At 35.0% G+C, this 14,442-nt stretch overlaps 2 protein-coding genes across 3 annotated transcripts in view; both read left to right on the top strand.

Moving 5' to 3' along the window:
* The window catches only part of LOC107602939 (protein MEMO1-like), an 8,154-nt gene extending 2,094 nt beyond the window's left edge, over positions 1-6,060 (top strand). The window contains exons 2-8 of the mRNA XM_016295564.1: positions 1,668-1,749; positions 1,841-1,909; positions 2,011-2,123; positions 2,465-2,576; positions 4,279-4,421; positions 5,254-5,330; positions 5,923-6,060. Coding sequence (XP_016151050.1) covers positions 1,668-1,749; positions 1,841-1,909; positions 2,011-2,123; positions 2,465-2,576; positions 4,279-4,421; positions 5,254-5,330; positions 5,923-6,045 — 719 coding nt within the window. The 3' untranslated portion in view covers positions 6,046-6,060. The remainder of the gene's footprint in view (positions 1-1,667; positions 1,750-1,840; positions 1,910-2,010; positions 2,124-2,464; positions 2,577-4,278; positions 4,422-5,253; positions 5,331-5,922) is intronic.
* A 3,476-nt stretch (positions 6,061-9,536) lies between these two features.
* On the top strand, positions 9,537-13,583 carry LOC107602938 (3-oxo-5-alpha-steroid 4-dehydrogenase 2-like). Of its 2 annotated transcripts, none has more exons than XM_016295563.1 (5): positions 9,537-9,909; positions 11,379-11,542; positions 12,285-12,365; positions 12,503-12,653; positions 12,827-13,583. In XM_016295563.1, exons 1-5 carry the CDS (start codon positions 9,623-9,625, stop codon positions 12,891-12,893), a joined length of 750 nt encoding a protein of 249 aa, XP_016151049.1. In that variant the 5' UTR covers positions 9,537-9,622; the 3' UTR covers positions 12,894-13,583. The 2 variants fall into 2 exon arrangements, with proteins under 2 accessions (XP_016151049.1, XP_016151048.1); XM_016295562.1 differs by having other exon boundaries at positions 9,541-9,909; positions 12,264-12,365.
* The last annotated feature ends 859 nt before the right edge of the window (positions 13,584-14,442 follow it).

The raw sequence follows: 14,442 nt of genomic DNA, 5'->3' as shown, positions 1-14,442 counted from the left end.
ATATATATATATATATATATATATATATTTATATATATATATATATATATATATATATATATAATATTAGATTTGATATACTGCTATATTGGTATTCTTCATATATTAGACTCATATATTGACCATGTCTCACCTGACTGCTCTTTGGAATATCATTAGTGATGTAATGGTATGATTCATTAGTGTAGAGATTTGATTAACAACTGCTAAAACTTGACCAAATTGGTTGTATTCTTATTATTCCTTTTTCAGAATCAGCTGAAGTTCATCTGTTCACTGGTTCTCAAAACTGTTATCTTGTCCTGTCAGACTCTGATAAGAAAGTCATTAGAACTGGGACAATGGCACTGTCTGAGGCTGAAATATTCAAGACAGCCATTTCACCTATTGTTTCATTGTTTGTTTGACTGATTTACAGGTGCATCTCAATAAATTAGAATGTCGTGGAACAGTTAATTTATTTCAGTAATTCAACTCAAATTGTGAAACTTGTGTATTAAATAAATTCAATGCACACAGACTGAAGTAGTTTAAGTCTTTGGTTATTTTAATTGTGATGATTTTGGCTCACATTTAACAAAAACCCACCAATTCACTATCTCAACAAATTAGAATATTTCATAAGACCAATAAAGTTGGTTGTGCATCTTTTTCTTCTAACCTTTTTCCTTCCACTCAACTTTCTGTTAACATGCTTGGATACAGCACTCTGTGAACAGCCAGCTTCTTTGGCAATGAATGTTTGTGGCTTACCCTCCTTGTGAAGGGTGTCAATGATTGTCTTCTGGACAACTGTCAGATCAGCAGTCTTCCCCATGATTGTGTTGCCTAGTGAACCAAACTGAGAAATAATTTTGAAGGCTCAGGAACCTTTGCAGGTGTTTTGAGTTGATTAGCTGATTGGCATGTCACCATATTCTAATTTGTTGAGATTGGTGGGTTTTTGTTAAATGTGAGCCAAAATCATCACAATTAAAAGAACCAAAGACTTAAACTACTTCAGTCTGTGTGCACTGAATTTATTTAATACATGAGTTTCACAATTTGAGTTGAATTACTGAAATAAATGAACTTTTCCATGACATTCTAATTTATTGAGATGCACCTGTATATTTAGAAGAGAAATCCACAGATGAATTCTTCATTATAAGATCTTTTAGCATGTTGCGGTTACTGAGGTGATGCTACAATGAATAAATATTTATTTTTGTCAGCATTACAGTAATACGATTTTTTTGTTTTGCATTCTGCCAATAGAAATTGAGGAAAATGTGCTTAATACCAATTAAATAGGCCTACATATTCAAAGTGCTGTTTTTAAAACTGCTAAAGAGAAAATGTATTCTTTTGAGTCTACATGAACATTTATTTTACACAATATTTGTCCTGAAAATAATCCATAAAAATCATTACTCTAAAATAGGCTTCATTTTCTTGATTTCTGTAAATATTGCAGAAATATATAATGAATATGGTTTTTGTACTTTGTACTTCAATACGTGACTTGTAATGCTCTAAAATATTTTTTTACGTAGCGAAAATTATACAGTACAAACTACATTTGGAAGACATTCAAATAATCTTCCCAGCTGAAGTGCCAAAGTTGTAAAATTATGTCTGCATTTCTCATATTTGCTAATTATATTTTTCTCTGTCTTTGCGATTAGGATCCCAGCTTAACGCACAACTCGAGGGCTGGTTATCTCAAGCACAACCTACAGCCGGTCCAGCTAGAGCCATAATAGCACCGTATGTGGAGTGAAAGCAGACAAACATCTTTTTTTTCTTCTTCTTCTGTTTCAGCTGTCTTTCTGCATTCTTAAACCACTGTCTTTTGCAGGCATGCTGGCTACACGTACTGTGGCGCGTGTGCCGCCCACGCCTACAAGCAGGTGGACCCCTCCATCACGTAAGTGTCTCTCCTGAGCTTCTTTAAATTCTCTTGAAGTAGCCGTAATATTGAGTGTGCCTTGGGGAGAGAGGTAACTGCAGCGCTCTCTTATTCATCAGTCGGAGGGTGTTCATTCTTGGCCCCTCTCACCATGTGCCGCTGTCTCGCTGTGCCCTCTCCCCCGCCGAGGTCTACAGAACGCCACTGTACGACCTGAGGATCGACCAGAAGGGTAAGGAATCTCATTTTCTCCCTTGGCAGGATTAAATGCTGATTGAATTACAATGCACAGAAAGGTGTCGCCCAGATTGTTTTTTATGTCTGGCTCATTTGCTCTCAAACTGAGCTTTGCAGAAGAGATTGCAAAGTATTCAAATTGTAAATGACTAAATTTGTTATTATTTCATAGTGTTCTGGCTATAAACATAATGAATGTGCAACAAAGAAATATGAGAGATGATCTTTTATTTGATGGTGTTCATATTAATGAGGTTTTGTGTAATTATAATTATAACTCTTCAGTGCAAAACACAAGGGCTTTAATTCCCACTGCCCCATCTCTTTCTCTGGCAGTTTACGCTGATCTGTGGAAAACAGGCATGTTTGAACGGATGAGTCTGCAGACAGATGAAGACGAACACAGCATTGAGATGCACCTGCCTTATACCGCTAAAGCCATGGAGAGGTAACAACCAGATAATGAATATCTACATCTTGACCGTTAAGGGAACAGTTCACCCAGACATGGAAATTCTGTAATCATTTACTCAACATAATGTTGTTGTTAAACCTGTATGACTCTCTTTTTTGTAGATACTTTACAAAACATCTCAGTGTTTTTTTTTCTCTCCATACAGTGAAAGTCAAAGGTGAATCAGTGTTGTTTTGCACCCTATTGTCTTCCATTATGTGCACAAAAAAAGTTCTTCAAAATATCAAAAGCATTCTTGTGTTCCACTGTAGAAAATCATTCATACAGGTTTGGGACATCAAGCTCTATCCACTGAATACCTTGGATTCTGGGAAGACTCTATGCTTGAACCATTAAAAAAAAACAATACCATTAAAAAGTTTGGGGTCTTTTTTTTCTTTCTTTAAAAAAAAAAAAAAAAGTTAATACTTAGAATTTAATATTTAAATTGATTAAACATGACAGTAAAGACTTATACATTGTTACAAAAATCTATATTTCAAATAAATACTTTTTTAACTGTATTCAAAGAATCTTGAAAAAGCCACTAAAATAGTAAAAGTTTTATTTTTTTTAAACATTTATAATAAATGTTTGAGCACTTAATCAGGATATTAGCATGATTTCGGAAGGATCATGTGACATGAATGACTGGAGAAATGGCTGCTGAAAATTCAGCTTGGTCATAACAGGAATGAATTGTGGTACTCAAATAACAGTTATTCTTAATTATAATAATATTTCACAGTATTACTGTTTTTAAGTACTGTTTCTTAGTAAATGTAACCTTGGTGAGCATTAGAGACTTCTTTCAAAAACATAAAATCTTACAGACGAGACCTACAATTTTTAAACTTTAGTTTATATAACTTTTATTTAGGAAATAAAGCGCAAATGCAAGTGGCTTCTCTGAAGGAACCAAGATCATAGGTGTTGCTTGCAAAGTCTTATCTTTTGCTTTTTAACCTTGTGTCAGTGTTGCACTATAGCAAAAGGATATATGATATAGCCCTTTGTGGTTTCCTCTTATCTTATGTAGTCTCTCTATAAGACATACACATCCTTGTGTAGGACAGAGTCTGCACAGGGAAAAAATGTAAAGAGAAGGAAGAAGGATATATCAAGGTTTCACCTCATCTCTATGCCGAGGTCATGAGCAGCGTTATTGACCCATAGTCGCACTCTCATGCTCATTCATCTCTGCCAGATCCACTAATTATGTTGTCAGGATCTGTTTACCTAGTGTGGTGCCTCTAATTAGTTTGCCGTGATGGATGTTCTGTTGTTTTTGTTGTATTTTATTTTTTTATGTATGTTTTTTTTTTTTTTTTTATTAATGCAGGAGCCACCAACCGCTTCTATTATTCCATTAAAATATTACAATATGTGGGCATAGAAAAGTGAACATCCTCTCAATTTGTTTGATTAGACATCTGGGTAATTTTTTTTCACAAGCAAACCAATTAGTTGCTGAGCAACTATAATATTTCTAAATATTACCACATTTTATTCTCACACCTCTGCAATTTGGGAAAATGAAAACCTTTGTCGAGCTATTGATTTGACATGGGCATGGATTTTAATGAGTGATGCAAACTACTTTGACAATTTAGAATATTTATAAACATGCAAATGTCAAATCTCCATCTGGGAATTGACAAATGATTCTGTTTTGTGCATTGTTTTTCAAAAACAGCCATAAAGATGAGTTCAGCATCGTCCCTGTGCTGGTGGGAGCTCTGAGTGAATCTAAAGAGCAGGAATATGGCAAGCTGCTTAGCAAATACCTGGCTGACCCTTCTAATCTTTTCATCATCTCCTCTGACTTCTGCCACTGGGGTTTGTGTCCACTCGCACACTTAAATTTTTCAACTGTCAAAAAAACGGAAAATAGTTAGTATCAATTATAGCTAGTAATCGGTGAAGAATTTCCTGTTTGTTGAAATGAGATGTAGTGCTGACATGATCTTGTCAACAGTAAATCTACTAGGGTTTGCACCGATTAGTGGTTTAGTTCTGACACTAGTCAACACTTTGGATTTGTTGATTAATCACATGACTTTCGGTAGTTTTTGAATGCTTAACATCAGTTTTTTTTTTTGTCATTAACTTTTTATTCAGTATGCATCAATTTTCCTATATACACGTAACAGTGTGTGCATATTTATGCATATAATACAAAAAACACTTAACACAAACTATATATAATTGCCAAGGCCTTAGAGAACAAATGAAAAATATCTCCGTCTCTCTTTCTCTCTATAATTTCCAGTAATCGTAGTGTAAAGGCATGGCATTGGTTTGATACTTTACTTGGAATTATGCAAATAAAAAAAAATAGTTGTGAACCATTCTAAATCAAGTGTCACTCAAATTAATGATATCGAAAGCATTATGAATCTGGTAAAGAAGATATACATGCTTTCCCTTCGGCATCACAGACATTCTCTCCACTCTCACACTCTCCATCAATGTGCTAGACTTGCCAAAAACACAGGCTGCCTACATAGGCAGCTGACTTCAATGGCAGCATTCTAATTGAAATAAACCTCATAAGGGGGTGTTTTGGAATGCTCTAAATAGGTAGGAACCCATCCAAATAGCCCTTTTGATTTTTATGTGCCTCCTCTGGTTAATTGATTAAGTTGAACCTGTTTTGTCTATTCTGCAGGTCAACGTTTCCGTTACACCTACTTCGATGAAAGTCAAGGGGAGATCTACAGATCTATCGAGCACCTTGACAAAATGGTAAACCTGTTTCTATCCCCCGTTTCTTCTGGTAACTCGCTTTATGTCTTGACATATGAGGTTTACATGCAAGTAGCCCATTCTGGTTTGGGATTCACAATGTGCTAATCCTATCGGTGGTTCTAGAAAAAAAAGGTGATGGAATTTTTCTCCAAGCTAAAGAGTCATTGTTATGGTTACTGTGCCATGGAAGTCGGCGATTCAAAGAACAGCTTTAATACTTTCCACCCATGACAGTCTGTCAAATAGCAGATGTTCTTAGCAACCCAAACCTCATTAAAGGCTTACCAACTGGGCAAAGTACTTTTGCCTCTGTAGGGTAATTTAATGGACAAGGATCGCGTTTGATCTGGAGCTCCTTCTATGAAATATCCATTCATTATTGTGTTACTGAAAATCCATCTTGCTTTTGGAAAGTTTAATATTTTATATCAAGATGTTGTGCTGTGCAATTAAACTACACCAGATGTCAAATGCAACATTAGAGTCATAAATAAAACAAAAATAAAAATGACATCATTATTAACGCCAATAATGGGAAAGCTTTGTTGATGTCAGTGAAATGTATGCATGTTAATTTCTTTTTTTTTAGGGAATGGGAATTATAGAACAGTTGGACCCCATCTCCTTTAGCAATTATTTGAAGAAATATCATAATACTATTTGTGGTCGCCATCCCATCGGCGTTCTTCTAAATGTAAGTACCTTCATATGAACGACTTCATTAATTTCCCCCTGGACATTATATTTAGCAAACCGCTGTCGACTCAATAAAGCAAAAGCAAAATAATGCAAATAATGCAAATAATGGCTAGTCTGTAAGCATGGTAATTAGCCTAGCACTTAACTTTCTCAGAGCTTTTATTAATGCCCCCCTCATCTACTCCCAAAGAGCACAATGCAGCAAGATTTTTCCTGGGTAACCATCGGAAGGAAAACGGCAAGGCTCCTGTACATCCCCATCAAGGTTTGAATGTCTCAAACCAAATCCTCAAACAGAAAACAGACAAAGCATGTCACACCATGCAGATGTGCCTTGGGTCAGTGTTAAACATGTTTTTTTTTTTTTGGTCCTGTGCTATCCACCCTTGTCCCCACCCTTCATTTACCCACTAAAAAGACTTGATTTCGTCTGTGTTGAATCAGTTTTCGCCGTTTTCAATGTAGGGGAAGAGATTCATCGGTTTCACACAGCACAACACCTGTTCTTGTACTGTTAGAATTGTTTCAATTTTTTATTTTATTTTAGTACTGTTTATTATTATTCTAACTATTATTGCGTAGAAATGAACCGTTCACACGTTGTCAAACCTATGTCGAAATTAATTGAAGCACTCCTTAACGGAGTCATTTTTGAATCTCAGGTTACATTGAAGCATTACAGAATTCTCGCCAGATATGACAAGGGTCATGGCTGATGTTGCAAAGAAACAATAAATTGTAATGACAAACGTTACTGTGCTGTGTTTTTTTGTGTTATTGTTTGCGATTCCTGTGTTTGTGACATGTTTACGAGCAGTTGGTGAGTTATTGGAGTCGGAGTTTGCCAAGATTAATTAAAAATGCTATGTTTTACAACACGAGTCTTGTGCTTCTCTCCCAAGATGTAGTCTCTCTGCCATTTCTTTTCTAATTGAAGGATTGCGGAATCATGAATATGTGGGTTTAAACAACATCCTATGATGTAGTAAGCAAAATATGTAAGTTGAAAGGTCTTTTGGGCAGTAAAAGCAATCCTCAACATGTTTCCCAGTCATTGAGGATATAGGAATTTTGCATTTTTGCAACATATCTGCAAATGTAACCATTCTTAACCGGTCTTGACAAGTAATTGCAAAAATTTATTTTTTCACTGTATTTTTGATCAAATAAATGCAACAAAGTGGTGAGCATTAGAAACTTATTTCAAAAACAAAAAAAATCTTACCAACCCCCACACCTTTGAATGGTAGTGTGAAGGCTTAAATTAACAAAAGCGGACACATATGAAATACTTTTCCTGAATTGATTTTGCAGACGTACTTTTATATTGAAAGCAGACCTGACATGCACTGCTTAGCCAGCCTCATGCAATCGTCACATTATCGTGCATGTATTCTAAATAGGAAGAGCATGCATGGCAGACCAGTTACCTTTTAATTTTGTGTGCTATGCAGCAAAATTCCTGTGGGGTGAAAACTTCCTATTTATTCTTGGTTTATTTATTTAGTTGGATGTTGACTGCTGTAGCTATCAAAGGTCATAAAACAATCCCAGGCCCCTTATGGATGTAGATTTTTATGATTTTGACTGAAGCAGGGGCTGAGGAAATTAATACTTGTTTTATGTGCCATTAATTTTTTTCAGGTATTAGGTGGCGTTTGTTTTGTGTAACTAGTACCTTCAAACTACAGCTCATACAATTGTTTTTCACTTTTTCTGATTATTTTTCCTTTTCTTTGACCCTTCTTTGAAATTTGATTTGTGATTAGAATTTATCCTGTATTAAAACTTTCACATATTTAAGTTTTTTTTTCAAGACGGAACAAGAGATGGTGGTTCCCATTAATTGGCCCAGCTCAACAAATATCACTTCTTCAATCTATTCTCTTTAGCAGCGTTGACATTTCAAATCTCCTGAGCCATTTCAGGTTGCAGTGAACACATTCAAGTGACGTGAACATTGTTGAGAATTCGTTTGGACAGAGGTGTCAGCTGTGGTGACTGCAAGTTTCTACTCCAGAAATGACTGCAGTGTTGGTCCCAAACTTACATCATGTTCTGAAACAAAATGGGAAACTCGTTAATTGGGTTCATCTGTTTTGAAATTCAAATGCTGGTCTACTTGTTAATTGTTTTAATTTTTGCAGAGCAGGTAAATATGCTTTTAGAAAACAATGTCAATCAAAATTAAGTAGCTTAATATTCACTGCTGCTTTTTTAAATTGAAATAATGGTAAAGGGTTATTTTTATACATCAATTTATCAGTAGTCAGGCTGTAAAATTGTATTCTTTTAAGAGTTTCCTTGGAAACATAATTGGAAGACTGGGATTTTTTGAGCCCCCTGTTGTTTTAAGTGACTTTTATTGAGTGACTGCTTTTTACCGGGGACAAACACTGAACGGTTATTGGTAATATGGATAAATGGTGCAAGGGGAAATACTTCCTGCTGTTTGATGAAGTTCTCTACAAACACAGCACTCATGCATTCATCAGCATTCTCAGCAGGTGCTCCCTTAATTGCAGGAAACAACCTGTTGTGAGCTATAGACGTAGAAACATGCTTTTCTGAAAGTCTACTGAATTCCTCATACAATAATAACCTTATGGATGTATGATTTGGAAATACTTTTCCCGCAATTTGTAAATTGTCTGAACTTGATTATGCCAAAGTGTTTAGGGAAATAAACCTGAAGAAACCTCCTGGTGAACCTCTTTTTGAAAAGGGTCGTTATCTGAGAAACTCACAAGATGGAACACATAAGTACACATAAAATGTATATTTTATAAATATTAATAAAAAAAAAAAACTTAAGTACTGTTATCTCAATATTAATATTAAATAATATATAATAACTAAAGATATTTAACTGTGAAGTTCCTTTAGTGCACATTTGAGGAACCTTCAAAATGTGCCTAAAGTTTCCCCAAATGGTTCTGCCAGTGTGGAAATGTAAGGAAACCCAAATGGTGCCTGAAATATCTTTATTTTTTACAGTCTGAGAGGAGATTGCCTTTAGAAAAGTATTAATATTTGTACCAAAACAAGCATAAAAGAAAAAACCACCCATTTGCCTTACGGAAATATGATGATACACAAAAGAATTAGCCCTTTCTCCTAGTTTCTCATGCTTTGATTTGTGTAAACAGGTTGATGAAAGAAAGACTGGATTACTGCTCTCGTAAAATACTGAGAAACTAATTTCTCTGTTCACCTGTCCAAACATAAATTCACAGAATCATGCAGGTAAACATCAGCATGCTCCTTAGGTGGCCAAAAAAAGCCAAGGCTCGCCGAGTTGCACAAAAAACAGACATGCTTGTGTTTTTAGACCAATTTGTCATGAAAGCTGATGCTCCCCACCAGTGCATTAGTGGGGAAAAAAATCTCAATATGTCAAAAGGGAAATCTCTTTGAAAAAGGCATTCTCACATTTCAGAAGGGTGCAAGCTGTAGCACAGGATTCGGCTCTCCCTCTGCTTTTGGGGAGGAGCTGCTCTATAGGCGCTGTGTTTGCAGAACTCTGGTGAGGGGTTAAAAGGGGAGATACAGCATTAGATTCACCCAAACCTGGTCTGGAACTGGACAGAATGTCAACCTCCATGCATTGCCAGGAGCTCCTCGTGCGGGGCCTGAGCGTGGCGATGATCTTGGGTGGGGTAATGCACTTTATATGTCTAATGAAGTCTCACGCTGCCTATGGCCGCTACGTGGACACCTCGGGCAGCACCATGATGGTGCCTGCAAGGCTCGCCTGGTTCCTCCAGGAGCTTCCCGCTCTGCTGGTACCCCTGATTTTGATGCTGACCACGGATGGAAACAATGGCACTGGGAGACACCTGATGCTCTGGACCTTCTGCCTGCACTACTTTCAGAGGTAAGTCGTGTGAATGATGGGAAGATTGTTGGTGGGGCTGAAGAATAATTCAAATTGTTATTAAACACTTAATAATATGCTAATTTTACATCTTAAAATGAAAGATCACTAGTATAAAATGCAGATAGGCCAGAGAAAATGGATTATAGCCACTTTATAATGACATGGCATGATATCACAGCGTTTTTGTTACCATTTACCAGTGTTGGGCTAGTTACTCAAAGAATGTAATATATTACTCATTACTAGTTACTCCTTTCAAAGGTAATATTGTTACTTTACTTATTACTTTCTGGCAACAGTAATTAGTTACACTACAACTTTTTCTTCACGCCCCCACAGAAATAGTTACTGTGTATCTTTGACATAAAATTCCTCTAGAATGTTACTAACAACACATTTCTGCCTCATCATTTGACCAAAATCCATTGGATCGCAGTCAGACGTTATTACAAACACTCAATAGTGATTATATTAATCTCATTAATTGTCATGTGTAGCTTTTTGTGTAGCTAATTGTAATTTCTCTGTTACCCATATACGATTATACTTCATTATGTATTTTATCAAATCACATACGTTTGTAAGAAGCTGTTTAATTTTCCAAAAATATTTTTAATTATAGTAATATAATGCCAGAGTAAAGTAAAGCCACAACTTACACAACAGTGTTCAGATCATCTTTTTTCCTGACAAAGTTAATATAATGCATTAATATTTCTATCTGCTGAATGTAAGCTTCCATATTCCATATTCCAAGCTTGCCTGCTGCACTGGGGACATCACATGCATGTGCGAGTTGTGCAAATTATGAAAATAAATCTAAGAATTATTTGATTGTTGGATTTTAAATCAGGGTTGAGACATCAAAAGTAACTAAGATGTTTTATGGATGGTAACTGTAATATTATTACTGAAATCGTATTCGTAATTAGTTACACTACTAGTTACTGCAAAAAGTAATATTATTACAGTAACTAAGTTACTAGTAACAAGTTACTGCCCAACACTGCCATTTACAGTGCTTGTTTATTTAGTATGCAGTGAACCCAAGTTCAGCTATGCCATTTCACAAACCTGGATGTGTTATCTAGCTCACCCAGAACAAATGAGGGAAAAAATACCCTTAATCCGAAGACAAAAGGGAACACACTGGGTGGAATGTTCTAGATTCCTGTTTCTTTAGACAATCCTGCTGTGCTGACAAATAATCAAGGCTGCAGAAATGTAATTTTATTCATATTTCAGTTGAGTAATTACACATAACCGGGCCAGAAGCAGGTGAATAAAGTGAGAAATGTTTGAATAATTCAACAGAAGCATGATCTGGACAAAACATAGCAGGTTTGGGAACAGGTGTTGAATTACAAAGACACATACAGTAGGCCTAATAACAGTGGAAGTGTAATGTACTGTTGGCAGATGACCAAGAGATGGTATTTGATATGTATCAACATTCTGGTTTCCAGGAGCTGCATCTACTCCCTGCTGACCAACGGGCGGCCGTATCCGCTTAACATCATGCTCTTAGGGATGGTGTTTTGCTCTATTAATGGCTTCCTGCAGGCACACTATCTGCTGCACTGTGCTACAAATCACAATACATGGTTTTCTGAGGCCTGTTTACTAGCCGGTAAAACTTGTTTACTGAAATAATTCGTATAATTCAGGGTTGTGAGCTATTCAAAATTGAATTGAGCATTTAAATTGAGGTGTTTAATTGTCAATTGAATTTGTATTTAAGTAGAAATAAATGGAAGGTACAGTCAATGAAATTCATACAGGATAAAAACAGATATATTTAGTATGAACTACTGCTGTTTATCATATAAGTTAATTGTTATAACAGTACTGACCTTTTTACTACCATCAAAAAGAGAAATATATTGAATCAAACAGAGATAAAATGTATTCTACATAGGGAATAAATATGCATATACTGAATAAAAATCTTTTGTTGGACTAATGAAATTCATTAAATTTGTTGAACAGTTCATTTCAAAGTCCAACTTGTGAATTGAAAAGGAGATAATTCTTAAATTCAGAATTTTGCTCAACCTTTCTTATTTATTTGAGAATTTATTCAATTAAAAAAATTTGCATGTTAATGCCGAATAGCTGCACTTAAATAAAGGTTCCAAAAGTGTTTTTTTTTTTGCAGCAACTTCATAGAATCATTTTTGGAACTTTAACATTTGGAACCTTACAGTGAACAATTCTTAAAAATAGCCTAAACCTTTATTTTCAAAAGGGTAGAGTATTGGAGCTTATCGTTTGGAGCAAATTTCTTTAGAGGACTTGCTTAATATAAAGTTGTACATGTTTATATAATGATTTTAAAAATATTTTTCTAGGTCTGATACTATTTTTCATAGGAATGGGAATCAATATTCACAGTGACCACATTCTTCGCAGCCTGAGAAAACCTGGAGAAATTTCCTATAAAATCCCGAGAGGTAGAGATATTTCAGGGTCTTTTTAATGTTAGCAGCACTCATCATTTATTGCATTTATCTCAGTCTCTGTAAGCAAACTGCAAATTAGCTGGACTGAATAAATGCTAAGCTGATTTATGTGTTTGTTTAAACTGCAGGTGGTTTGTTTGAGTATGTGTCTGGAGCTAATTTTTTTGGGGAGATTGTAGAGTGGCTGGGCTACACTGTTGCTACCTGGTCTTTACCCGCATTTGCCTTTGCTTTTTTCACAATTTGCTTCATAGGCCCGAGAGCCTATCACCATCACAGGTAAACTAAAAACACCTTGTACAATTAATATTACTTATAAATGAGAAAATTACTTACATCATTTTTCATCTGGTATATCATTCATTCAGTAAACTGGGTTTTGAGAGTACAATGCAGTGATGCACTAAAAAAAGTGTTAGAAAAATAGATGTGGTTTCTCTAATGTTTTCCAGGTTCTATAATGAGAAGTTCGAAGATTTCCCCAGATCAAGAAGATCTCTCATACCCTTCATCTTCTAAAGAGCCATGACAGATAAATGGGGTGTTGTTCTGATAGGAGGAAAGAATTCATCTTCTCAGTTGCTACGATTTACACCTGTACTTTTGGTTTGTTTTCATTACCTGATTTAGCATGCTGTAGGAAAGATTCTACAATTTATGTCTTGAACATAATGGTTTTGACATTCTGTATGATAATGGATTAATCACATCAGAACACTTTACTACAACTTAGTCTTTTTTTATCATTTGTACAGTATGTTATTGCAGTTGTTAGTGTATTTGTGTGTAATTTGTAAAATATTTTCTTGTATTGCAGCTTAATATGCAGACAGAACTATAAGTAGGCTTATTTGTCCAAAAGGTGTGGACTTATTTGTCATTGTGTGACTATGTGGTGCTGTTACAACGTGAGCATTTTAACTAGTTTGTCACAACATGGTGGGGTTGGGATTATCGGTTTGCTTAACAGTAAAATTAGCCTAATCAGAAATGTGCTATTAAAGTGTGGTGGTGCTAACAATGCAGTATTTCACTTCATATTTTAAGTAAAAAAAAAAAAAAAGATTTAAGAAATTGGTTTTAAGATAATCTTTTTCATCATGGAAAGAAAAATAGCAATTACAAATTTTCTTTCATAAGCAGGGATTGAAAATAACTTTTTCACTCACCAGCCAATTTGGCTACTACAGTTTTAAGTTACCGGCCATTCATAACTTCTACTAGCCAAAAAAAAAAAAAAGACAGAAATACACCAACAGTTTGAGGCCGTCTACACTGGGTGTGACATAGTGACTGTTGCAAATCATTTAGTCAGTACTAGGGGTGTGCGATATTGACAAAAAATAATATCTCAATATTTTCTGTGATTTTATCAATAAAGATAATTAGACGATATTTTGCTGAGTGTGTTATTGTGCTGACATCTTAAGGACTACCGTGGACAGCTGACTCCTAAAGTTTTTGATATTCTTCATATTCTGTGTGGTCAGTTCACAGCAGTGATAAAAATTTATATTTTCCAATTAGTTTAAATTTATTTTTTACCTTTATAAAAGCCATTTTTTCTAAAAGTGTACATCATCTTTTGAGTCCAATTCTTACATTTAATCAGTCAGTTATAATAATAATACATTTAGGCTGTTACTAAACAAATGAAATCAGTATCAATAAAATTCATCTTTGCAGAAGTTGCATATGAAGTGGCATTTAGATGTATTTACACGTGTTATTGCAGCTTAGAGGGACATGGAATGCTTTACCCTGCAGTTACAAATGCATAAATAATGTTTTGATATTTTAAACATGAAGTGTTGAATACTGATATTTGAAATGATTTAAAAAATGAAAAGATACTTAAAAAAATAAATAAAATAAAATAAAAAAGTACCTCTCTTTATTTATTCCTTCTCTTTCTAGCTTGTACTTATTTGAACAATGTCTAAGAACTTGGTATTACAACCACTTCTTGTGTCTGTTTGCCTCTTTAAGAAGAATCGCTTTATGTATCCCCCAATTGTAAGTCGCTTTGGATAAAAGCGTCTGCTAAATGACTAAATGTAAATGTAAA

Source organism: Sinocyclocheilus grahami, unplaced genomic scaffold (assembly GCF_001515645.1).
Source record: "Sinocyclocheilus grahami isolate Dianchi unplaced genomic scaffold, SAMN03320097.WGS_v1.1 scaffold338.1, whole genome shotgun sequence".
Classification (NCBI taxonomy): Eukaryota; Metazoa; Chordata; class Actinopteri; order Cypriniformes; family Cyprinidae; genus Sinocyclocheilus; species Sinocyclocheilus grahami.
This window is presented reverse-complemented; position numbering and strand designations above follow the sequence as displayed.

Coding starts and splice junctions, on each gene's coding strand:
- LOC107602938 (XM_016295562.1), top strand. CDS start 9,623: ATGTCAACCTCCATGCATTGCCAGGAGCTCCTCGTGCGGGGCCTGAGC. Junction 9,910..11,378: donor TGCCTGCACTACTTTCAGAG/GTAAGTCGTGTG, acceptor TCTGGTTTCCAG/GAGCTGCATCTACTCCCTGC. Junction 11,543..12,263: donor TGAGGCCTGTTTACTAGCCG/GTAAAACTTGTT, acceptor ATATTTTTCTAG/GTCTGATACTATTTTTCATA.